General features: G+C 39.6%; 1 protein-coding gene across 1 annotated transcript in view; it reads left to right on the top strand.

The window, feature by feature from the left end:
• The first annotated feature begins 1568 nt into the window (after positions 1-1568).
• Positions 1569-25974, top strand: part of LOC130569254 (cadherin-10) — a 42398-nt gene continuing 17992 nt past the window's right edge. Inside the window, exons 1-3 of the mRNA XM_057358775.1 lie at positions 1569-1844; positions 9495-9830; positions 24059-24353. Of these exons, the coding sequence (XP_057214758.1) occupies positions 9633-9830; positions 24059-24353 (493 nt within the window). The 5' untranslated portion in view covers positions 1569-1844; positions 9495-9632. The remainder of the gene's footprint in view (positions 1845-9494; positions 9831-24058; positions 24354-25974) is intronic.

Here is a 25974-nt window from a genome sequence, read left to right as displayed (position 1 = left end):
TTGCATATTCATGAATCTGCATATACTAAATGAAGCAAGGGTGTGGAGTTACATTTAAGTCATTTTAAGGCATGAAGAAATGATCACAGAAAAAAGCTATTGTAATGCTAAAATATGAGGTTTAAGTAATAAAAATATCAAATGCAGTGGGACTTTGACTATTGATCAAGCAACAGGTGTTTTTAATGGCCGATATGTAAATAGCAGGTTGGATTGTGGCAAACTTACTTTTGCCACCTTTCTTAAGACATATTTCAATTGAAAATTTCATTACATTTAGATTTAGATTTTTATCCAAAGCGACTTACAAATGAGGTAAACAATGGAAGCAATTAGAACAACATGAGGACAACAAAAAGTATAAGTGCAATAAAACTGGTGTCATATAGCCTACCACAGTATACAGAGCTAAGTTTTTTTTTAATTATTAATAAGCTTAAATTAACCTCATATTTACTCCAAAAACTGTGAAAAAATGTGCATTTTGAAGCGGATACAAAGAGGGACCAACACTTCTTAAAAACTGTCACATTAAACATTTCAAGCTGATCTATCAGTCTATCACTCCCTTAACTTCCTGTAACAGTCAAGTCGTCTCCATTTTTCTTTGGCCCATTAGAAAACTCCATCACTTTCCTCCATTGGCATGGTCTACGATGAGATGATGGACCGATATGGAGCGAAGAAGAGCGCAAGTAATGATAGACTCCTGCAGAGTGCCTGGACATCATCCACCCCACCTCCTACCTCTCTCTCCCGGTGTTGATTTACTTATTATGGGCTCTTTCTCCTTCATTCCGCTGTCATTGAACCCTGATTAGATCAAGCTTGGATCGCTTTGGACAGTTAGCATCGATGAGTCCATCCATCACGCGACGTCCATTAGTAATGGACCGCTACTGCCATCTATTGCCTACGGTCTAATGTCTGTGGCCCTCATCTCCTTGACCTCTTCCTTTTTGCTTTCCTTTTGTCTCTCTCTCTCTATCTCTCTCTCTCTCTCTGCTTGGCGGTGTCTCTTTCTAAACTCCCCACCCCAGCGGTCTATGGCAAGCTAAGTCAAAACCGCAGCTCCAGGGGAGTAAAGCCTCTCTTTCTCTCTCTCTTTCTCGTTTTACCCTTCCTTCCCCGCTGTCTTTCATCGGCGACGATGGAGTGGCAGCCAATCATGGGCTCAATCCTTCTGTCACAATCACCCTGACACTCAAAGAAAAGACATGCGAAAGAGAGAGAGATGAAGAGAAAAATAATAATAATAATAATAATAAAAACTAGAACAATATAATGAGAAATGATAAAGAAAAAGAAATAAGAAGCAAAGAGGACAGAGCAAGCAGGGGGTGAAATGAGAAACAGATATCAAAGGCGTCACTCTTTCGCGCACACCCTTACACCCGCTGTAAGCCCTGGGACAATCTTCATTCTGAAACAGAGAGAAGGTGACAAGCGTAGAGCTTACGATCTAAAACTGTACCCAAAAACACAGCAGAAAACAATGGGATATAGAAAAGGAAGGTAGAACTCTCTCTCTCTCTCTCTCGCTCGCTCGCTCGCGCACTCTCTCTCCGTCCCTCCCTCTCTGGCTCTGTTGCTCTTGCGCGCCGTCGGTCCTCCACTCTCTTTCAGACGGATGAGGAGAGTCGGGAAAGAGAGCAGTCATCTACGTAAATGTTCCCTCTCGCACGCCGAATCTAAAGGTTATCATTAAAACAGATGTCCCCCGCGGAGCGGTTGCCGTGGAGATCCTTTTACACCGGGGGAAATATTTGATTAAAGTGCGGCTGAGTCGGATTTAAAACAATCGAGAAAGACGCGTCAAACCGCAGAAGAGGGATGAAAAGAGTGTGAGTAGATGGTTTGTTAGTTTCTTCTCGCAGGTGCCTGAAGGCAGAAGCTCTTAATGCGTCTGGAAACTAAAACGCACATAAGATGGTTCGGTTTCTTGCTTTTCGCTTTCAAGGACCTTTTGAACAGGCTGTATTGAGAATCGGCAAAGTGTTTTAAATAAAGAGATGAATTGAGAGAGCATCGTGGTTGAAGTTTTACAGTAGGTGTTTCTTGAGCTGTTGCGAATTTAATGGATCTTGGGTTAGTGGAGACATGAAAAGTCATGGTTTCTCCCGTGAGAAGTCAGATTCAGAGGTGCTTCGTTTCTGCTTTCAAATCATGACTATTTTGGGCTTTCTGAATGGGGGCGAAAGTATTTGTTTTATGTAAAATGATGTCCGACACAGTTTGTACATTGAAATGCTTGATGTGAGGCATTCTATAGCACTATAAAGAGTAAAGTAAAAAGTAATTAAAATTGAAAAATTTAGAGTTTACAATATGGCACATATAGATGTTTGCATATGACAAAGATTCTTATTGAAACCGTAACTGTTGTTTTGGTGAGAGATAAAAATCCTAAAATCCTTAATTTCTGCAAAAAATAAACGTTTGAAAGGTAAACAACGAAATGCAAATACAACTTCATGCGGGCTGTTGGAACTGCTTTGCTGTAATTTCTTTTAAATCACTCTGATATGAATTCTCCAATTATACAAATGCTTTGCTTGATTCTGAAAGAAGATTATCACCTTGACCTGCGTGTTATTTGTCAGATTTTTTTACAGGCTAGCAGAGATAAACTGCGTGTGTGTGTGTGTTTGGGGGTTAAAGACAGTGAGAGATGCTGAAATCTTTCATAAATATGTATTGAATTGGACGCACCGCATGAGTCTGCCCCACATCTCCTTCCCTAATCACTCGCTCGCTCTTTCACAAACAGAGAGAGAGAGAGAGTCTGATACGTCTGATAAAGTGAATCTCTGTATTGGAGGTCATTAGTGAGCAATCATTATTGTCCAACACAATTTAACCTCTGAAGTGCATGTTGCATTTCCTCAGCATATAATGGCCTTTTGTAAATTAGCTGCAGTTATAACGTCTCTCTCGATGCAAAGCGATTCACTTGGAAACACACGCAGGAGCCTGCGAGCACCGAGGATCCATCACTGACAACACACACTTACGGGCACACGCTGAAGACGAATGTCTAGATAAACTAGATTTACAGTCGTATGTTACAGACACTGAGCTTTTATACATCACTGATCCAGTTCTTTAAATCAGGGAGTTTTGGACAGAGTGCACATATAAGATAAATAACATAAGATTTCTTGAAAATAGTTTTGTTTATTCAAGATGGCAGTGAGATTCAATAGAGAGCAAATGGAGACCTTTGCTTACTCCAGAAACCTCATGACTCCCCTGGGGTTTCAGACAAAAGACCAAACGTCAAAAGACATAACTCAATTTATCATCAGATCCAATTCCAGATTATCTGAGCTAGACACGTTCATTTTATAATGACAACAGCTGTCTTATTCGGGGATATTTTCATTGATCCTGAGGAATTTTAGGCAAAATACCTATTGATTGACTTTAATGAAATGTCCATCAATCTCTATGATGGAGAAACAATACAAAAGCTTACTCTAGGTAAAAAAATGAAACTGGATTTTAGACGGTATTTAAAAACGTTAATGTTGTCGCATGTCACATTGTTACACTTCTTGTTTTATTGTTACATTAACTGTTGATCAAAGGCAACTTCCTAGGTCATATCCTCACACATCATTCATACCGGTGCACTGTTTTCAAGTAAAACAACCTATAATGTCTATACCGTATTTAAAACTTACCTAAAAAAAAAAGAATTTTGCACAAAAATACAGGCTTTACATTAAGAAGACGCAAACAGAAGAGTCAAAGAGGAGAGAGATCGAGGCAGAAAGAGAGCGAGAGCGAGAGACTTTGACTGTATTCTCTGAGAGGGAGTTAGCTCCACCAAGTGGCACGAAATTCAATGCTAAGCAGCTATGAAGCCGAATGGTCTGGAACCATTTTAGACCCTGATAAATGTACTTCCACATACACACACATCTACACGTGTCCGCACACACATACCACTTACAAGCCCGGGCGCATATTTATTATTATCTCGTGATGAATAGGATTGTCAAAATACATCTCAAAAACAAACTGTACATCCATCCTTATCTGACTACACCAGATAATAACTTGCAAAGCAGCTAACCCTTACAATTCAATTTGACCGTTTTCATTGTTGCAAAACAGCTTTACATACATTATATACAACTACTTATAATAGTAGCAGATGAATCAATCAAATAAAGACAATACATGGTTTTATTGCACGTTTTCTCGATGTAATGCACATTGATGTTTTATTTTATGTTGCTGGAGGAACATTTTTTCTGCCTCTGTTGTCACCTTGAATAGTCGAGAAATGGGGCATTAAAGCATGTAGACTTCATTCATAAGTGGAGATCGTCAATGCTAGAAACTTGAGTTTTGGTATCTCAAACCGTTACAGAGCAGCCGAATGCTGTCAAATGATTGTGTATAACTGTCCGATATCAGACGGTCCAGGGACAATGTTTCAATCTTTCAACTGTACGCAATTGACATATTATTAAGTGTTTCATATACCAGAACTCAAACTGAAGATCTCTCCTTATGAAGTCTCCATCCTTCAATGCCCCTCCGTTTAAGGTCACATAAAATTAGGGATGCACCGATATGTAAATTTTGGCCGATAACGATAAACGATAATTCTTGAACATTGGAAGTCGATAACCGATATATTGGCCGATATACAGCACCTAAATATTAATTGAACATTTTCTGAGACTGAACATTCTATTTTTCTCCTGAAAATCATGTACCAAGCCTACTTTTCTTTTAATTAAAGATTCTTTAACTTTTAAACTTTTCTGGTATAATGTCTATCCAATAAACAAATGAAAGAGCGACCCAGAAAGGTGTTTCTCAATAGCCACAAGTCCAACAGGTCTCAAGACAGAAAGCATTCAGACAGCAGTCTGATTCAAACAATATGTGTTGGTTCCTATGATTTACAAATTCATAAATATCTACATACTACATCAATAATGTTTTGCTAATAACAGTAAGTGAATGATCACGACAGAAAGACATTACTGTACTGGATTTTGAGCAGTGTGCGGCTGAAGTGGTTCAACCAGAGGAAATGATTCATAATTTATCGGCTAAAATATATCGGCCTAAATCTGATTATCGACCGATACCGATAACACTAAAAATGACCATTTATCGGCCGATACCGATATGGCCGATAATTTATCGTGCATCCCTACATAAAACAGAAGCAGGAAAAACTTTCCTCCAGCAATAATAAGTCAAACAGATGCACAGACACGAGCTGCTGTACCCCACATATGGCTCCAGACATCCATCAGAACACAGTCAGGTGTGGACAGAAATAACCCAGATTCCCTAAATGATCCGTGTCTGATATGGTCTTGGGGGGAATGTACTAGGGAGCGAGCGAGAGAGAGAGAGCGCCAGAATGTTTGGATCCAGATAGCGTGAGCGAACGAGGCCGAGTTGAACTCCAGCAGATGTATTCCCTAAAGAGAACGCTGCCCCAGACTGCTTTTATAAACCTCGGGAGAAATATTGCAGTACCTTGCAGACAGGACTACGGCAATTACACAGACTGGCTATCACGATCCTCTGTGTGGTGTGTATGTGTACGTGTAACAGTCTGATGCTGCAGACTCGAGCGGTATATCACTGTCCGTCACGATGGCAAATTACAAAAATCCTCTTGGCTGAACTTTGTCATCCGTCCACTGCCTCCGGCCGAACTCCAAATGTTTTTATGGTGTTGCACAGATCAAGAGGTCACTCGTGCAGAATTGTTCATCCATCCCTTTCGCCAATTAATTCATAATTACATAGCATTACCTCATTACGCCTCAGCTAGCCTGTCCACATACGCCTAAATTCACATATACACACTAATTAGGTGCCCTTAATAGAAAAGTGAGAAGACGTTTCCCTTGACTCCCTCACGTTTTGAGTTCCTCCCCGTGCAGAATCGCAGATCCTCCCTCTTACGCGATGCATAAACAACTTCATATCACACTAATCGATGTGAGATAATTAAGTGGCAGTCCTAAACATCTGGCATGATATTTTCTTTTTGTTCTTCGGTAAGGAGTATTTAAAAAAGAAAGAAATGCCGGCTCGATGTTTAACAGGCGCGCCGTATCAAAGATTAATATCCCGAATGCTATTAAAACTCAAGGACGGCCTTGAATGATAATTAGAAAATGCAATCATGAGAATCACCACGCGTACATTGCTGCAGATGATTTCTGCTATTTTTTTTGTTGGTTTTTTTGAAGAACGTTCTTCACATGGCTGTGAAAGGGCTAAAGAAAAAAGAAGAAAGAAGCATGCTTACTGTCATTTTCACAAGCCTCACAAATTCAGTGTGAACGTCTTCCCGGGCAGAGCTGGATGTACAGAGGCCCGCGCACCATTATTATATTGTGTAAACTTGCAAAAACGGTGTACGGCGTGTGATTTGATAATGTGGCTCCCCGTGGCTCATGAAAACAAAAGCACCCTAAGGAACAGAACGTCGAATCTCAAACAGCGCTCAAGAACAATTGAAGCCGTTTGAGCAGACTTCAGCAGGCTTTGTACGGTTGGGCACTGAACACATGCGTGGATAAACATTCGTCTGCTTCTCTGATGTTTCTCTTGAGAACAGCACCCTTGAAATCCCACGTGAGCTAATCTCCGGAGTTCCAAAAGAGATCTCGACAACGTCTCAAACGGTTTGCAATCAAAAACCATAGATTATTTATCTTTCTTCTACTTGAATTTTCTTACAGTACATCAACAAGTGTCTCATAAGTGTTTTATTTCTGCACAAGAAACATGAACGGAAACACAACTTGTATATAAAACAAACAGAACACAAGATATTTTGAGAAATGTCTCAGTGGTTTTGTGTCCATGCAATGAAAGTCAATGAGGGCCAATGTTGTTTGGTTGCCAACATTCTACAAAATATCTTCTTTTGTGTTCTGCAGAACAAAAAAATACATGTTTGGAATGACATGGCTAAATCGTGAATAAAGATGAAGAATTCGATTTTTGGGTGGACTGTCACTTTAAACGAAACCAAGAACTCCTCCGCACAACTGGACGTAAACACCCGGAACCGCCAAGATGATCTAGTCTCAAGATAAACACACACAAATAAGATCTCATTTTTATTTCTCCTTTGTCCACGCTCGCCCTTGAGCCAAGAGTGCAGATGTAAGACGTGTCATAGAAACCATTAAATCAATCATCTCAGTTGTGGACCATGACACTGGCAGATGGATGTTTATCTGGATCTGTCCGTCGAGGTCACAGCATCGACTTGAGCAGATTTTTATATGCTAGCTGATGACTGCATGCATCTGTGTGGTCAGAATGGCAGTATGACCGTCGGGCCACGCAAAAATGTGGGCAGAGCTTTTCATACACAAGGTCTAAATCTGCGCCAGTGCTCGATTCATACCGGATGCAAAAGCCGGCTCTGCTAAAAAACTCATGTTTCATTCATGAAGACTGGCAGATCCTGTCAATGTCAAAGTTCTCCCCTTCTCGCCAACCCCGAGCTGCGTGGAAACAAACGCCTAAATGGAAGATTGTAGCACAAAAGACCTCCTCAGCAGCAGCTGACAGGATTCATTAGGCGCATTAGCAAAGCCAGCGGTTCCACAAATTACAGTAGTCGGGACACTTTCAAACACCGCCTAGTGAATAATTCCTAACTTCTTCCATATCTCATTAAGTAAATCATTTGATTCGTATTCACAAGATAATGTTCATTTACATGCATAGCTTCAGTCACATCAAACAGAAGCAAAGCCCTAATTTGCTCATAGACAAAGAATGGAATCGCTTTGTTCTCTCCGATGGCCCCGCTGACACACTGTGTGTTTTATTTCTTTTCTTTTGGCTTTTCCCCCGCCGCCCCGTCTTTTCTTTTCTTTGATTCGGATCGTTACACAAAAACGCCGCAACATTATGAATCTGCTCCTCGTCTGCTCGCGAGGCCCCCGGAGATGAGGGCCGTAATGAATGCCTGTCAGGGAAACCTGACTCTGTGGCCTTTCCTACAGTCGCCTGGAAAATGGGCTCTCGTCAAACGAGCGAGGAAAGATTTATTAGGATTAACTTCCAAAAGCCAATAAATTATGCATACGCCCTCCCAAATTACCTATCAGAACTAGTCCTGGAGGACGGGCCGCTTCGTCGAGCGCCGCTTTTCCTTCTTTCACGCGACTTTGTGCTGGATTGTTGTAATTAGCATTTTGCGCACGTGGAGGTTGCTATTGACTCTTTGACTATCGGCGCGTTCGGGGATCCGCTGGGGTAACCGCAAATCGAGATCTAAGCAAATGTTTAAAGATGTTCGGGCTGATGAAGATCATCAATTAGAGACCACCCACCGTCTGGGGGCTCTTTACAGAGCTCGGGGGTCTGCGCAAATTGCTAGCTACTCTTCATTTGAGTCCATCGAGCCGTGTGTGCTCTTTGCAAGACTGAAGCTAATCGGACTGCGACAAAACTCCAACGTTCCGTCACGGTGATCTTCTTGAAATGGTTTAGAATCTGGGCCGACCGATCAGTGCAGAGGTAATAAAACTGAGCTAAAAAAATATGCACGTTACTACGTGAGTGTAGGGCTGCATCCAGAATAAAAGTCTGCGTTTACATAATATATGTTTGTGCATATTTTTTTGTATTTAAAAACACATACACATACATGTATATATTTAGGAAATATTTGCAAGTATATATTAATATTTATATATAATTTAAATTATATATATATAAACTAGGGCTGTGCAATTAATCGAAAATTAATCGTAATCGTCAATTTTGGCCTTCAACAATTATAAAAACAAAATAATCGAGGAGCGCAGCACACAGCTTTCATTTACAGTGGTTCAGCTGTGCTATTTCTTTACATTTATTTTTCAGCAGAATTCACAGTTTAAAAGCCAAGTTTTAAATACATTTCTATGTTGTTTCAAAAGTTAGTAAGTAATCGTGTTCTCAATATTGGCCAAAATAATCGTGATTATGATTTTTGTCATAATCGAGCAGCCCTAATATCTATTAATTTTTATATTTTCCTAAATATATACATGTATATGTGTTCATAACACAAAAATCATTTTGCAAAGTGCACAAACGTATATTTTGTAAATACAAACTTTTATTTTGGATGCAATTAATCGCGATTAATCGTTAAACAGCCCTTGTGAGTTTGTGAACGAATGGAATTTGAAGATCGTAACTATAATCAGAGAGGGTGATGCACACAAGACTTTAAAATATGTGCTGGGTGACACCCTCCGTCTTGTAGCGTGTGTATAGCCTTGATCTTTTCTGTATGTTAATAAATCAATATCATTGATTCTTTTCCTAGTTAGCCTACATGATTCTTCCTCGGCTTCCATAAATGCATAAGGATATTGTTCTAATCTGCAGAACTTCACCCCCCGGGGCAATCTTCCAAGCTTGTTTCTTAAAGTAGCTTTCAGCTAATATTGCATCTTTCCTCAATGTTTTTTCTGTGTCTTCCACAGGCTTGAAGACAGAATGGAAGCAAATTAAGGATACGATGTCCCATTTTGTCTCTTCCACCATTCAGCAGTATCTTCAAGCCACAGCTCTGTTACTTAATTGATTCCTTATCGAGGGCTCTCCAGGAGTGATCGGATACAATGATAATCAATCAACTTACTTTCCTCTTGCTGTTCTGCTTGCCGGGCTGGAGCGGAGCGCTGATCCGTCCCGTGCCTGGAATTAGCACGTCGGATCGGGATGGACAGACTCTACATCGCACTAAACGAGGATGGATGTGGAATAGTTTCTTTCTCTTGGAGGAGTGGACAGGAACAGGGAAGCAGTATGTCGGAAAAGTAAGGGCCATTTCTGTAAAAAAAGAAAGAGACAGAGAGGATTGAGAGCTGTTTATAAAGGAAGTGAACATACACATTAAAAATATAGTTACTGTATATTCTTAAATTATGCAACTACAAGTATTGCACACAAAGTTACAGTACAGTACATTAACACATTTGGAAACCTGTTTATCCAAAGAAACTGCACATGAAAAGCAACACGTTTATTATTATAACAATAGAATATCTGTTCACTGCAAATTGAACCCATGGCCTTTGTGTTGCGAGCAACACGTCTACCGGTCTGACTTACATGAAAACAAAACAAACATGGTAAAACATGAACCAAGGGTCTGTTATGAATGTGAAACAAAACAAACATGGTAAAACATGAACCAAGGGTCTGTTATGAATGTGAAACAAAACAAACATGGTAAAACATGAACCAAGGGTCGGTTATGAATGTGAATCACAAACATCAGATGAACTCATTCCTCGACGATGCTTTTAGCATGATAACAAATGATGTATTAGACCAAAATCAATAAGGATGAAAGCTATTAGTATTAATCGATGTTTGGGATATGAAGTGCAATAATAATTCTCTTTATAGAAACGACACTAATGTTCTAAAATTGAAATGGTTGTGCTGAATTCATTCAAAATCGCACATTACGTCCATGACCTGATAACAAGAACCATGGTGTGAAAGCTTTCAACATGCACAGAGACACATTTTTAGCTGAATAACTCTGAAAGACAGAGGGCAGCAACAAAAAATCTGTTTGCTCTTCTGTGGTATGAACAGCACTAAACCACACACTACATCCATATGTGGGGTTTAAAATCCATTGGTATAATGTGTCTCAGTGTGAATAGTACACAGTAAAATCGCCAGTGTTAAAAAAGGTCAAATTAACATGCACAGTGTATATATAATTCACACTCTCAAAGTGTGGATTATATAAACACTGTGAGTGTTAATTTGACCTTTTTTAACACTGGTGATTTTGCTGTGTAAGATTAGATTCAATTGTTTTTTGTTTTGGTCAGTTGAGATGTGACATACAAAGCATTGTCTAAACAGGGCCAGGCTCAAACTTCCAAGGGGACCTCAAGATAGTAAAGCCGCGGTCACACTTGACTTTTCCCTCCATTGACTTCCATTCATACGCATGCGAATGCGACAGACCGGAAAGGCAAGCCCGTCCGAAGATATTTCACATTTCGCAAAAGTTCAGGTTTGGTGAACTCTGACCTTCGAAATTGCATCACGTGAGTGCGTTAGACCAATAGAAGATTAAAAATGTCACAGCGTGACCTCTCGGTACAGGAATGTCAAAAATGGAGGAATCGTTCCCGCCCATTTTCGTTCCGCCGTCCGAACGAATTTTGCGTGCTCAAAGTCAAGTCTGACTGCAGCATAAAACAAAAAAGGTTTTCAAATGAGTTAAAACTTGTAAAAATCCATTTATTTTTTGTTTATTTTATGTTTTCACAGCTCCTCTCAGCTGTTACATTTGAGTCTCCTTGATGATGCTTACACGGTTGCTATGGCAACTGATGAAGATACACAGGAAGTTGAATACACTGTCCTCCACATTGTAAATAACAGTGGCCAAACGGAGGAGAACTGAGATGTTTTGCTCAGGGCTTCAGAGCTTAGTCTTGTGTTTGCATTGGTTCTGACATTGAAGTGTGTGAAATCAAAAGTCAGATATTTAAGCACAAACTCTTATCACATCCTCCCAATGCCATACAATCCAACTATCCACATGCATTTATGCTTCTAAACTTTTACTGCGAGTCAGCAATTATCTCATTTGTTTCTGTTAACTTCTATAGGATTGTTTTACATCTAAAACAAAGCTGATAAAGATACTTGCGTAAATGAATAATTGCCGAAAAACTCTTAGAAATAATTTAAGAAATACAACTTTCTAATACTCAACCCCTGAAGATCCACAAAAAATAGCACGCTTCAGAGAAACATGCTGTTTTAAAGGTGGGCCTGCCAGCGAGACAAGATTCAGTTAAAATCGAGACAAGCGAACCGCTCTTCACAGCTTTCGTCAGATCAGGGGAGAACGCTTGTCAAGTGCACAGACAGCAGTACTTTAGAGCAGCAGCTACAATTCTGGTGGATGGGGTTGAGGGGGGTCTGCAGAGGTTGTCGACGGCCAATTTTATGACAAAGATGCTGGCTTCCATCACCACCTCTCTTGTGCGAGTAAACAAGTGCCGTGTGACGCATTCGGGGTGGAGAGAGAGGTTGTAGCACTGACATATCAACATCTCTCTTCGTTTTGTATGTTAAAGGATTCTGTTTGTGGAAAATATTGCAGAAAAAAACATGAAACAATTCTGGGTCAATTCTGTTCTTTACAATTCCAGTTTTTTAATGATTCTATTGATGATTTTGTACAAAAAATAATTTAGAAGTTAACTTTTTATTGTATTGCTCTCAACAGCCTGTTGCCAAATGGTTTAACAAAACAGAAGTACATTCTTGCAATTCTGCTTTATGCAGTTTTTTCTACAGTATCCCTTAATGGACAAACTGCTCTACACCACGTGTTTCGTAAATACGTTATCTTCTTTGGGAAAGAAGCGAAAACGTGACAACATCTTAGTTCTGTGTCAGCCGCCGTAGTGCTTCGAAAGGGAGGGGTGGAGTGAGGTGTTGGTTGAAATTCGCAACCTCACCGCCAGATGACGCAAAATTTCATACACTGGACCTTTAAATATGAACAAAATATTACATTTACTATGCTAGAAATATTTGCTTTTTAATAGCAGCACCGTTGACTAGCAGAGCACAAAACTCAAGTTTTTTTAGTACAGTGTTTCGCATGCATGTGTGAAAAACCGGCAACACTTTACAATACGGTTGTATTTCTTCACATTAGTTAATGTGTTAGCTAAGCTAACATAAACTAGCAATAACCAAATACTTCTACAGCATTTATTACTGTTAGTTCATGTTAATTTCAGCATAATACATTTTTTAAAAGGCTGAAAGTTGTATCTGCTAACGTTAATGCACAGAGAACTAACACAAACAACTGTATTTACATTTAAAAAGATCAATAGAGTAAAAAGTCAATTGCTCATTGTTAGTTTGTATTAGTTACAATCTAAAGTGTTACCGAAAAAATGATAGCAAGTCACAATAATCAAGATATATAAAAAGATGTATATATACTGTATATATATATATATATATATATATTAGGGCTGGGAAAGTTAACAAGTTATTATCACGTTAACGCATTATTTAATTAAAGCCGACAATTATTTTGCAGTGCATTAACGCAGTTTTTTTAAGTATTTTTTATTTCGATATAAAGATATGCTTTAAATACACTTTACACTTTGTTTATGTATAGTTTATAATTGTATAAAGCAATAAAATAAATAATCATAACTTGTTAGTCTATATCAAACTAGACAGAATGTTAATGCCCTGCCTGTGGCAGATAGCTTTGGTTTTATATTTAATTTGATTACATTAATGTTTAAGTTCACTACTTTTGAATTCATCATTGAATTTTACGCTTAACAATGCGATTAATCGCGATTAATCACAGAAAAGCCATGCGAATAAAATTGTAATAGTTGCCCAGCACTAATATATATATAATATACAAAAAGAACGACAACAATATATCAATCAAAACCAAGAATACGATTCCGTTCTCGAAGCGTCACATTTTTTGTGACAAGGCAACAAAACAGCCCTGACTGCAAAGCGTCAGCTGGTTGAAGAAGTGTCAGAATCAGCAGATATCTGGATCTCTTCCCAGCTTTGATGCTTCTCTCCTTTCTCTGCTTCTCCCTCTCTCACTCTCCTTTTTCTGGCTGCTGTGTTCCTCTGGCATGACAGCAATCACATGGTTTTGGCCCTCTTCTCATCCACTGTCCACTCTCCCTCCCAATTAAAGTGCCAGAAAGACACAGGGCTCCCATAAATACTGCAGGAGGGCGAGGGGGTGCAAACGCCCACATGCTGGTTTGGGTAGAGCACTGTGGAGCTACTTGATCATTCATTTTATTCTCTTCCCCTATTCTTACTATGGTGTGTGTGTGTGTGTGTGTGTGTGTGTGTGTGTGTGTGTGTGTGTGTGTGTGTGTGTGTGTGTGTGTGAGAGAGAGAGAGAGAGAGAGAGGGATGTGTGAGAACTTGCATGACCCAATGGATGGGTACTTACAGCCCCAGTGAGAAGCCATCAAATCCATTGATGGTTCTCCTCATAAAGATAATTCAGCAACCTTTACAGAGCCTTGTGGGGTGCCATATTTATTTCGATCCAACCATGGCCTCCACTGGCCCCCTGTCAAAGGCAAGCCCTAAACGAGGATTTATTTTCCAGTGTGGGGCTAGAAATAATCCACAAAATGGGAAGAATATTTTCAATAAAACAACAGCCCTCCAAGGCATTTATAGTGTGTAGTTTACGCTCATACACGAGGTGCTAAAAGTCAAAAGTCTAAAACTAATATTTCTCATGACCCTTAATTGTGATTCAAAGCCTTTGAGATTTGCAAACAAAAACTTATGGAAGGATTTCTCTATACTAAACATTCTTTATATGTTCCAAACTATAGACGGATTAACAAAATGGATAATAAATCAAATCAATAATTAGGACAGTGAAGGAAAAATAGCCAGTAAGTGGCATGCATGGGCATCCCAGGTAGAACCTCGTGACGACCAAAGTTTTAAGAGCTGTAATACACTAGATAAATGTTGACTACTTTCCAGAAGCTAAAATAAAAGACATTTTTGATTTGTACGTTTGAGGTCACTGCATAATTTTCACATCTCTATTAGTGATATTTCTTAGTTCTGATGACTTTACTAGCCTAAAACATGAAACATACAATAAAAATGAGCAGATTTCTATAGTGTAGCTGAAACAGAAATGAAAATCAAAAACTGAAAATTCTTAGCCATTATGATCTAAAGAGCAAAGTACCCCATGATTTATAATTCAGTTAGTTTACGACATGTAAGAAACAGCAACTGCTTTGATTTAATATGAACCAGCATCCTGCACAACTGCAAAACAAGCAGGATTAAAGAAACAGATTTCTAAAAGAATTTTTTTGATGACTCGAGCATAAAAAGAACTCAGATTCCCACTGCGAAACATAGCGTGCCGTGATATTTATAAAAGAGAAAACCAGAATGCAGTGAAACTTGTGACTGGCCATCCATTGGTCATTATGAGCGTCCAGGAGCCCTGACTCTGTTATGCAGAGAGACTCAGACGTCCTGAGGGGCCTTCATGCGTTTCGTCACTGTCGTGTCAGGAGTTTGATGTGAGGACAGAGGCTCACGTGGCCCTCCATCAGCTCTATTGATGTGAATAAAATCCTATTAACCTTCTCCAGGCCCCCATAATGCATTGTGCAAATAAACCCGATCATACTATCCTGTTTTCTCAGCGTGCTGGCTTCCTCGCTCTACATCGCCCTTTTGATCCCCTTCACGTAAATACTCACGCTTAATGAAAAGAAACAAACAGACTGACGTGATCTTGATCATTTTGTGAGCATTATTCAAATGATGTCAGGGACAAGATTGTAGACCTGCACAAACCTTGAATAGGCAACAGACAGAAGCTTGGTGAGAAGGAGACAACTGTTGGAGCGATTATTTGGAAATAGAAGAAATACTAAATAACTATCAAATGCCCTGGGTGTGGAGCTCCAGCAAGATTTCCCCAATGGGGTAAAGATGATCATGAGAAAGGTTAAAGATCAGCCCAGAACTACACGGAAGAAGCTTGTTAATGATTTCAAGACAGTTGGGACCACAGTTAGCAAGCAAGCCATTGGTAACACGCTACGCCACAATAGATTGAAATCCTGAAGCACCTGCAAGGTCCTCCTGCCCAAGAAGGCCCGTCTGGCTCGTCTGAAGTTAGACAATGAACATCAAGATGATTCAGAAAAGGTTTGGAGAAAGTGATGTGAGACCAAAATGGACTCCTGTGTTTGGAGGGAGAGAAATGCTGACTATGACCCCAAGAGCACCATCCCTACAGAGAAGCACAGTGTTGGAAACATTCTGCTTTAGGGCTTTTTATCTCTGCTATGGGTACAGGATGACTTCACCGCATTGAGGGGCTGAGGGACGGGCCACTGTACCGTAAAATCTTGGACGAGAACCTCCTCCCCTTAACTAGATCACTGAAGATGGGTCGTGGATGTGCCTTTAACATGACAAAGACCCAAAACATATTGCCAAGACAAACAAAGAGTGGCTTAAGGAGAAGCACATTAAGGGGCAGTTTCCCGGACAGGGGTAAGATTAAGGCAGGACTAGGCCTTAGTTATATTAGGATATTTAAGTCATTTTTAAAAGCATAATTTACCAAAAAACATTACTGGTGGTCATCTTGAGACAAAACAATCACACAGATATATTTTAAGATATGTCATTGCAAGTTGTTTTCGATCAAGAAACTTCTAACATTTAAGTTAGTCTGGGACTAGCCTTAAACCCTGTCCGGGAAACTTCCCCTAAATGTCTTAGACAGTCTCTAGACCCTAGTCCTATAGAAAATCTGTGAAGGAGGCTAAAACTCCAATTTGCTGAACGACAGCCAAGAAACCTTAAAGATTGACAGCGGAGTGGACTAAAATGTATCCTGACTTATGTGCAAACCTGGTGACCAACTATCAGAAATGTTTTACCTCTGTGCTTGCCAACAAGGGTTTCTCCACCAAGTACAAAGTTATGTTTTGCCCGGGGATCAAATACTTATTTCACTGACTGAAATGCAAATCAATTTATAACCTTTATATAACATTTTTCCCCTGATTTTTTTTAAATATTTTAAAATAAACCTACCATAAAAATTATAGACCCTTCATTTCTTTGCAAGCAGGCAAACTTACAAAATCAGCAGGGGATCAAATAATTATTTCCCTCACTGTATACAAATTTGTAAAAACTTGATAGTCAGTAAAGGATGACAGAATTTTCATTTCTGGGTGAACTATCCCTTTAAGGGTCAATAAAAAACAAGCTAATACAAAAGACATTTATTTGACAACAGAATCCACATGTTTCTGCTCTAAAAAACAATTTATTTCAGAATCAACGGAAACATTTAGTCAAAACCAAAAGCAATGATGACATAAAGAAAGACAGCAGCGCTCCCCGGAGCAACATCCCCGCAAACAGACGCACACTTCTATTCTCTAAAGCTCGTCTGCAACAGGGCTTGAATGATTGTTTTACAGAATACAAAAAAATATGCCGAACGTGCCTGCCAAAAAACGATAGACATCTTGCAGATGTTTCTTTCTTTCCGTCGCATGCGGAGTCAGGCCTCACAGGAACCTCCAGCTATCGAAGCAGTTCCAGTACATGTCCTCATCCACTCAAATGAACCGGCGGAGTCCACAGCCAGCAGAGGAGATTAGAGAGAGAGTGATAGAGAGAGCTCTGCTGAGTCTGGCTTCACGCGCTTTTCAACTCTGCATGCGATGAAATCGTAAACCTCTACATGTGACGGGGAAAAAGTGCTAAAAAAAGAAAAGCCACCAAGCGAACCGTGCAGGCCTTATGATTAACGCAAAACAGCAAGACCACAAAAGGGTTTGGGACAGGGGTCTGACTTTGGAGAACGTACGCGTGTCGAGTTAGTCGACTTGATTGTGTCTGTTTCATACTGGGAATGAGTGAGCTCACAAGAGATACACAAAGAAATAAAGGAGGGGGGAGCATAATTATTCTGTATCCATTCTGGGCCGGGGCTCTCATTTCCACAATCTCCTCTCTGCAGCAGTAAGCAAGTGTTCGCTACCGACCTGACAAGAATTGTCAATGATTTCTCTCCCGCTCGGCTGACAATCCCACTGTGTGTGTGCAGGGGATTTAATTCCTAAAGCTGCTCTGAGTCAAAGGCTAATTTTGTGCTACGCGAATTAGCAAAGGCAAATGAAAGCAAGGCCGGGATAAATCCACGCTGACTTTACTTTATATTCAACTGTTAGCTCATTATAATCAAGAACATCCTTCAAAAATAACGGGAGAAAAGTACGCTTTTGCTCATGACGCTGGCACGTGTAACGCGTTTCTTCATGTTTCCTCTTTAGGGACCTGGTCGAATTTTTGACTTGGGCAACCAGAGAAACGCCAATGCCAATAAACAAAAGGGTAGCTGTTTAGGGTTGCTGATGCCGCCGAACGTGCCGTGTTGTGCCAAAAAGTGCCCTCGGAGCAAATAAGCGAGCGATCAGTATTCCCCGCCACGGCGCACTCTCCCCGTGGTGCATTTGAAATGAACAGAGGGATTGTGGTGCGGCTAAAATCGGGGTCTATGAGGCCGAATCAAATTGCTGATATTTTTCATGAGTCACTGTAAAAGGTCTCCGACAGAAGTGTTATTTAAAACGTCGTTTAGTTTGTCCCCAGAGGGACCGAAGTGCCATTCCTCTTTCATTTTGTAAAATTCTTGTTGTTTTTTCCTTTTTCTCTTTCTTTTTTAAGATGGCAGTAATTAGGACACCCTGTGTCTTCCAGTGAGCATCCCGCGAGCAGCCAAATGGAAAACATTGGCCACGCAGTGGAAAAAAAACATCTGGTGTATTGTGATATGGACCTGTTGGGAAATAAATTAATAACTGGGGTTTACAATCAATTAGGCAAGTTACTAATGTGCCTGTATAGCTATAATAACCGTACGTGTGTGGTTTGTTCATGATACAAAAAAGCCAAAAAGCAAAACAACCTGAGCAATTACATCAAGTAGCCTATGATGCCCGAGTTGTTGTTTTTTCGTTTTTTAGATTAAATACAATTTTGATGTGAACCGCCGTGTTAATTTATCTGTAATGCACTGTTTGCTGATCTAAAACCTCCGTTCTCAAGGGTACATTTTGCTTTCTACAGGTGTGCCTGAACGTGTTTGCTCTAAGAAAAGCACACAACCCACACGGCAACCTTTGATAATTGAAAACTTTTTTATGTAGAACTGCATTAATGCCTCTGAATAGTGTTAATCTTCATGTCTTCGGTTACATATAAAGCTCTTGTTGTCTAAATAACTGTGATTAGAAGACCAGAGAATCAGATAAAGCAAAGCATCACCTTTTCATCTCAACCACAGTCCACCTCACATTAGTGACTTAATGAATTCCGTTGTTGTCGTTCGAGCGCGTGTTTACCTCAAAGACTAATGCAATGTTTCATATGCCCCCTTTAAGCGTGTACAGACGCTCACCTGACAAATACCAATTAGCCCAGAAAAGCCGGGGTTTCTGTTGCCTTTATGCGGCTGTCTGTCTCTGTCTCAGATGTCTTTTTATGGATTTCAAACTCTCGTCTGTGTGGGCCACGGCACTGCTGAAGGATTTCTTCACAATAAAGGACATAGAGAGACTAATTACGGTGCTGTCAAGGGACCTTATACATAGCCGGGATGAAAATGGAATCTACATCTTCATATCGGCTTCGTCTGGTCAAAACCAACATGAAAGTGCGGTGTTTTATTGAAAATACGCTTTGTAGATACAGTATGCTTTGTTCTACAATGAAAGAAACAGAATTACACATAGATTATTCATTATAAGGCGTAATAAGCGTGCACATTGTTTGTCATAAGACGCGGTTGAAGCGTAGTGTGGACAGACGTATGACTTAAAGGCCTCCAGCAGTTCATTTGTCAGTTCTTAAATACATCAAGGTCACACAAGGGTAGATTTCAGACCGCGGACGATGTCATCTGTCATGGCTTTCTGTCTGCTTTAAATGTTAACTCTGCCCTGAAAGTACAGCACAGTCATGGCAACAAATCATTGTCTTCATCAGAATCTTTTCCGTCCTTCAGTAAAAGTATATTTAAAAACAAGCGAAGAATACTTGGGAAGTAGATATTAATCCATAAATTAAGCATAACAGCCATTTTAATTATGTTTATTTTTTTACCAAATTCTCAAATAGAAGATGCATTCTATTACAACAAATTGAACTTCTCAAATTAATCTATTTTTACTAGAGAAGAAAAACATCCTTTGCCGTGAATACAAACTAACAAGTCGGAACTAAAAGATTCCAAGGATAAAATAAAAATGCTTGTTTCCACTGTACGCGCATCAAAGTGTGATCTCGGCTTTGTATGAAACAACAAACAATTCTTTATACTGACCTAAAACTCATTTGACATTTTCATCAGCAAAAGAGGGATGAAACACAGCTTGGGCTGTCATTTATTTCCAAAAAATTGTTTACCCTCATCATGGTCGGGTCTGAAGTCATTGCCTGTAAATATGCGGAAAAATAATTGGATCTTATCTCAAGTTATTTATATCTGCTTTGGATTTACGGCATGCTGTGTCCCTCACTCGCATTGTCACCCGGGAGGATGTGGACCCGCGAGATAGAGAGCACAAACATTTCATTAACCACATGCTAATGACTCGCATGCTAATGTTTGCATAGATTAGTGGCTTTGAGCTGAACGCAGACACTCCCCCAACCCCTTTCCCTTCTGCCGCTGACAAATTCTGGATTTCTTTATTTTGACTTTTCTGTCATTCTTCTGGTGATGGTAAACACTGTGGCTTTGTCATCATGTTACAGAAGGTTGATTAAAAACACTGGCTGCCGCTATCAAGTCCAGGCCACGAGAGACGCTTGTCATAAAGTGTGCCATGGTATTTTCATTCAACATTTTATATTGCATTGTGGGCTCACAGTAATAACGTTTCAGCATTTCATTGTCTTATCTATGGCACAACTGTATACATGCGACACATTCCTTCTTACAATATGAATATTATTTACATGATTGGGCAGTCTAGGAAGGTTCCCTAGCAGCCATGAAGAATTAATATTCATAGAGAGACCGCTGCCATGTCACAAAAAGGCTGTTGCACCATCCAACCCTGAGAAACTTGTTTGCCGTTTGTGCAACATGCATAACAACAACTGCAGCTTGCTTTCATATATTTAGAATTCTTAGTAAAATCACATATTAAATTTTCACATCATATGGCTATAGGACCGATTGGTGAAAACAACAAACACTGACACAACGTTGTCATTTTAATACCACAGCCTGTGTCTTTCAACTCAAAAAAGCCAAATATTCCCCATGATGTTACTATAAGCACGTCTGACGGTTGTCAAGTACAGACTCTTCAAAATATATTAGATTTCAGCAGGATGTTATGAAAAAGCACAAAACAAACTGTGCTCTTGCTTTTAATATTACTTGAACACAATGTGTGGAATTTTCGTCTACACCATCTGGACGCACACATGTTAAAAGTGCCATATGTTGCCAAAACAGTTGTTTTTTACAGCAGTCTTATTACAAAGCTGTTCCCCGATATATTTATTTCCATGCAGTCTTAAGTGCAGCGTGTTTAACAAAAAAAATCGGAATTCAAACTATGTCCATAAAACTGTAATGTCATACTGCTATCGGTGATGTAAGCAGACATAATTCCATCAGAGACTAATAAACAAAAAACAAACACCCGCTTCACCACAATGTGCATACTATCCGTCCTCAATATTGTTTGAAATTAGTATTAGTGTCCAAAAGCATACTAGCATGTTCAAATGCGTATCCTTAAAAAGTAGACCTACTATTTCCAGGTACAGATCCATGCACACTCGTAAATGTTATACCACAGTACTTGCATACTCTATTGCTGCAGTGCACACTCGAGTGTACTTTTCCATCACAAATTGTAAATACGTTTAGTGAATGGAATAAGCAGGCGAAATGAGACGCTGCATGAAACTAGACTTCACAAAACTAAATCAGACAATTCAGATGTAACTTTTGTAAGTGAAATACCCATTTACTTTCAAAACAAAGGGAATAATTCAGAAAAGATGGTTTGTTTGTGTTTTGATGAAATAAACTACGCGGTATCGATCGACACGAAAACATGTATAATTGACTCGTCGTGAAAACTAAAGAACTTCATCAAAACAGTCACTGCATGCGGCCAGAAAACTTCAAACGCAACACTGTAACTAAAAAGCTACTGGGTGATATAAAAAAGAAACAATCTTGCGCACCAACAATGTGGAAAAAAGCATACAATAAAAACGACACCTATTTCTCCGTGCATCGTTCTGCTGTTTCTATAATAACATGTGGATATCTAATTCATTTCTAGATAGAGAAGCAACGCTTGTGTTGTGATGAGGCAACCTCCAAATTGCTATTTAACTTGTGGCACTTTGAATTATCTACATGATAGAAATGCATTTAAATCGTTTCCAAATATAGCGTGCGTTTTGGAGCATTCAGTCAGATTCTGAAATTGCAAGGTGCAACGTTCGCTTACTCACTGTTTTCATTCGTCTCCTGTTCTGATGTCACCCAAATGGGATTTTTTTGCTACTTACTTTTAACATCGGGGTCGTGAACCGGAGAAAATGATGGTATTCCAAAACTAAAAATCTCTCAAATATGTGGTGCCTAACGTTACTTGTTGAAGTTTGTAAAAGCTAAGAAATCGCGAAGCACATGGACACGGCGCATAATAAATTAAACATGTAACTATTCTAGTAGTAACAAAACGACAAACTAAGCGATTTAGTATCGCTTTATTTCACATTATATGTTTTATAGAATCAGTAACAATGAAATTGGCAAAATATGTATTATTCTCTGTCATTTGTGTGTAAATGAAATATATCATTGGTTCTCTCTACACGACGTCACGACATACATGAAATGCTTCCATTGTGTCTTCCCTCCTTTAGATTTATTCAGATAAAAATGCCAGATGTTTGGTCTTTTATGAAAGTTTATTCAAAGATCGTATTTACATTTAAAGGGGTCACATAATACGGCTAAAACGAATATCATCGTTTGTTTTAGATGTAATGCAATGTGTATACACGGTTTAACGTTAAAAAAACGCTGTATTTTGCACATACCGTGCATGTTTGTATCTCCTCTTTGCCCCGCCTCTCCGAAACTCGCATATTTTTTAAAAAGATAATCTGAAATGCGAGGTGTGCTATGATTGGCCAGTTAACCAGTGCGCAGTGATTGGTCGAATGCAAATGTAACGCCTCTTACCATATTTGTAACATCAGGTTCCAAAGCAATTGTCCTGACAGGCATGCCCACCGTACTGCCATATACATGTGGGCGGTCTTGGTCAAGTCATACCACGAACTGATTTGTGGGGGTGTGGTTATACGAGGCGTTTCAGGCAGGTCTGGGTGAGCGTTTGATTTTAGATAGAATACATCTTTTGTTCTGACACTTTCATTGTTGCAATTTTACGTGTCTAATACATGCATGGGAAACTTATAACACACCAAAGACACAGAAAAACACGTATTCGCGCCATATGACCCCTTTAATACCATGCTTTTAAAAAATGAAATGTCCTTTGCTTTCTGTGACGTGGGTTGCAAGAAAATGAGTCTCTGCATCTGATGTGGATTGATAATTTACTAATATGAAAAACTTCATGGTGTCTGAACTGATTGGATATTTTGTCCAGTGTGTTATAAGCTGTCACATGTTTGGCCTCCTCATGTTAAATCATCAGACAAAAATGAAACGCAATCAGATGAAGAGGGTTGCCCAGCTTCCTCCTGTTGCTAAGAGACAGGTGTAAAATGAAAGTTCTGCTCTGGAGGAGCGTTTTGTGTAATTTTAACTGTTCTGAACAAAAACAGGTCATATCTTTCCTCCACAGCCTGAAAGTACAGGATGCCATTGACAGTTTTCTAAAATATCTGGCATATGCCATCAACCATAGCAAACACAGGCCCTTTCTGCCTCCTAAAGTCTGTGCATGCAGATAATGACTAGATCACCATTTGCTGGTGTGTTTGTCATTCAAATGTAACAATACAAATCCATGTAAGAATTTTGAAGTTATTACGGATGCTGATGTGAATGAAAGAAGTACTAGTTTTACCCACAAAGAAATTAAACCGCCCGGACCTTTGAGCAAATTCACATTCATACTCAGAACTCATTTAAAAACATTGCTCACGACACACATTCTGACTTCCACCAGAAAGGCTTTAACTGTGTTTAGCAAATGGTTTAACTTCTGTTTCTATTTGCACAAGGTTTAAGGCCAGTAGCTGAACATTTTGGCTACACAGACTGAGCATATTTGCGAACAATTTGCCAGCCACACGCTAAGATATCAGTAAATTCAGAGAACTGTTAATCCCAGTGAAACGATTATGTAGATTTTTATGTCCTGAAACGGTCTTTGCTCTTTTTAAGCTTCACTCAGACATGGATGTTGAAGATGGAAGCGTGAAGTACGTGCTGACCGGAGACGGGGCTGGAACTGTATTTGAGATCGACGAGAATTCGGGTGACATCCACGCGATCAGGAGGCTAGACAGGGAAGAAAAAGCTTCGTACACCCTGAGCGCCAAAGCAGTCAACAAAACCTCTGGACAAGATCTTGAAAGGGCCTCTGAGTTCATCATCAAGATTCACGACATTAATGACAACGAGCCAAAGTTTGCCAAGGACACCTATGTGGCCAGCGTTTCAGAGATGTCTAATGTTGGTGAGTAGAAATCGGGTTTATAGTTTGGTTGATGGTTGTGTGTGTATTCTTAAAGATGTCTTCTAAAAGTGCTTATTGGATTAGACACTAGGGTCAATAAATAATGACAGAATGTTCTTTTGGGACTAAACTATTACCAATTACTTGTTTTTTAAATGGTGAAACTCACTCAGAGCGTCAAATTAATGACAGTTTGCATCTAATGGAAACTATTACGAAAACATTTTGCTTTTTTATGCAGATTTTCACATCCAGGTGCAAGTTATTTTTGCAAGAAGTACCGCGTCATTAACTCAATCATACACTCACTCACACAAGAACCCAAATTATGCCAAAGTGCCTCCACATCCAGTCCAAATCGAAGTAGTTCTGGACAAACCGTGCTGAAAAACAAAAGCTCCCATGAGGATCATTCAAAATGATTGCATGTTGAGTAGAAAAGTTCCCCAGCCACTTCATCATCATCGCTGATTAAAACTACGCCAAACGCACACTTCACGTGATTCGCAGGAAGGATAAAGATCTTCCGATATCTCGTCTGAATTCGTTCAATTATCGGTAAATTTATACCCGTTAGAAGAAGCGGACAAGAATCAAAGTAAACGAATGGGATGCTGTGGCTAGAAATCAATTACCCTTCACCGAGCAACAAATTAACCCGCAGGTTTATCGCAAATGAATCAAAACTCATTTGCGGTTGCGACAAAAACAAGGCAGCCGGCTTTGATTAAAGATTTTGTGCTATGATAAGATAATCATTGTGGATCTTAATCATTGTGACCGGCGAATGAATCAAAGACTAATCACAAGGAAATGAGGAAATTATGCTTGAAGTGTTTGTATGTCTTGGTGAACCTAGTTGGGTTTGTCGCTTCATGAAGTATTGTTTGAGAGCGCTTGACACAATGGAAACGTTGGTAAACATGAAATTTATACTTTTCCAATACTTTGCAGTGTTTACACTCTCGAAAAAGATCAACCAATCCGACGGGCTTCTGAGGGATCTACTCGAAAAGGAGTGTTTAAATTGGGAATTTATAATTCAGTAAGTCTCTCATTGGAGAGAGATTACTGCTGTGGAGTTTGTTGTAAAGTAGATCCCTCAGGCTTGAAACACTAGCAGTCATCTTTTCAGACACGTGCAGGACCACTCAAGCTTCAGGGACTCTCTGTTTGGTTCTTACATTACAGCGCCTGATCCTCTCTGTTGAGACACTTGGGTTTCTCAACGGTACCTGTGTTTTGCAAGCTTGAGTACATGCCGTGTTGTTTTACAGATTCTTAACACGATAAATGGCAGGTTGGTCCGTGCACTGTCACTTCTGATTCTCATTTCACTCGAATGTGAAAGCATTTATTGTTACAGCCGCTTTGACTCTGGGTGGGGAGTTATTTATTCAACACAATCTGCCAAAAGAAGCAACAGTAGTTTTCCTCCAAGTCCTCTGAAACCCAAGCTGCGTCGTTCTTTTCCGTTTCTTTTTCCAGCAAGCTTGTTCATCCTTTCATTTCTTTATTGCTCTATCGGGTTCAAAGTTTCATCATCCACGGCCCTCGAACGTAAATGGGACGCTGTGCTCGTTTGACGCTTCACCTCTTACTTTCTCCTGGCTGTGCATGA

The sequence above is a fragment of the Triplophysa rosa genome, linkage group LG18 (assembly GCF_024868665.1).
Source record: "Triplophysa rosa linkage group LG18, Trosa_1v2, whole genome shotgun sequence".
Classification (NCBI taxonomy): Eukaryota; Metazoa; Chordata; class Actinopteri; order Cypriniformes; family Nemacheilidae; genus Triplophysa; species Triplophysa rosa.
Note: the sequence above shows the minus strand (reverse complement) of the source record. Positions and strands in the feature narration are given on the sequence as shown.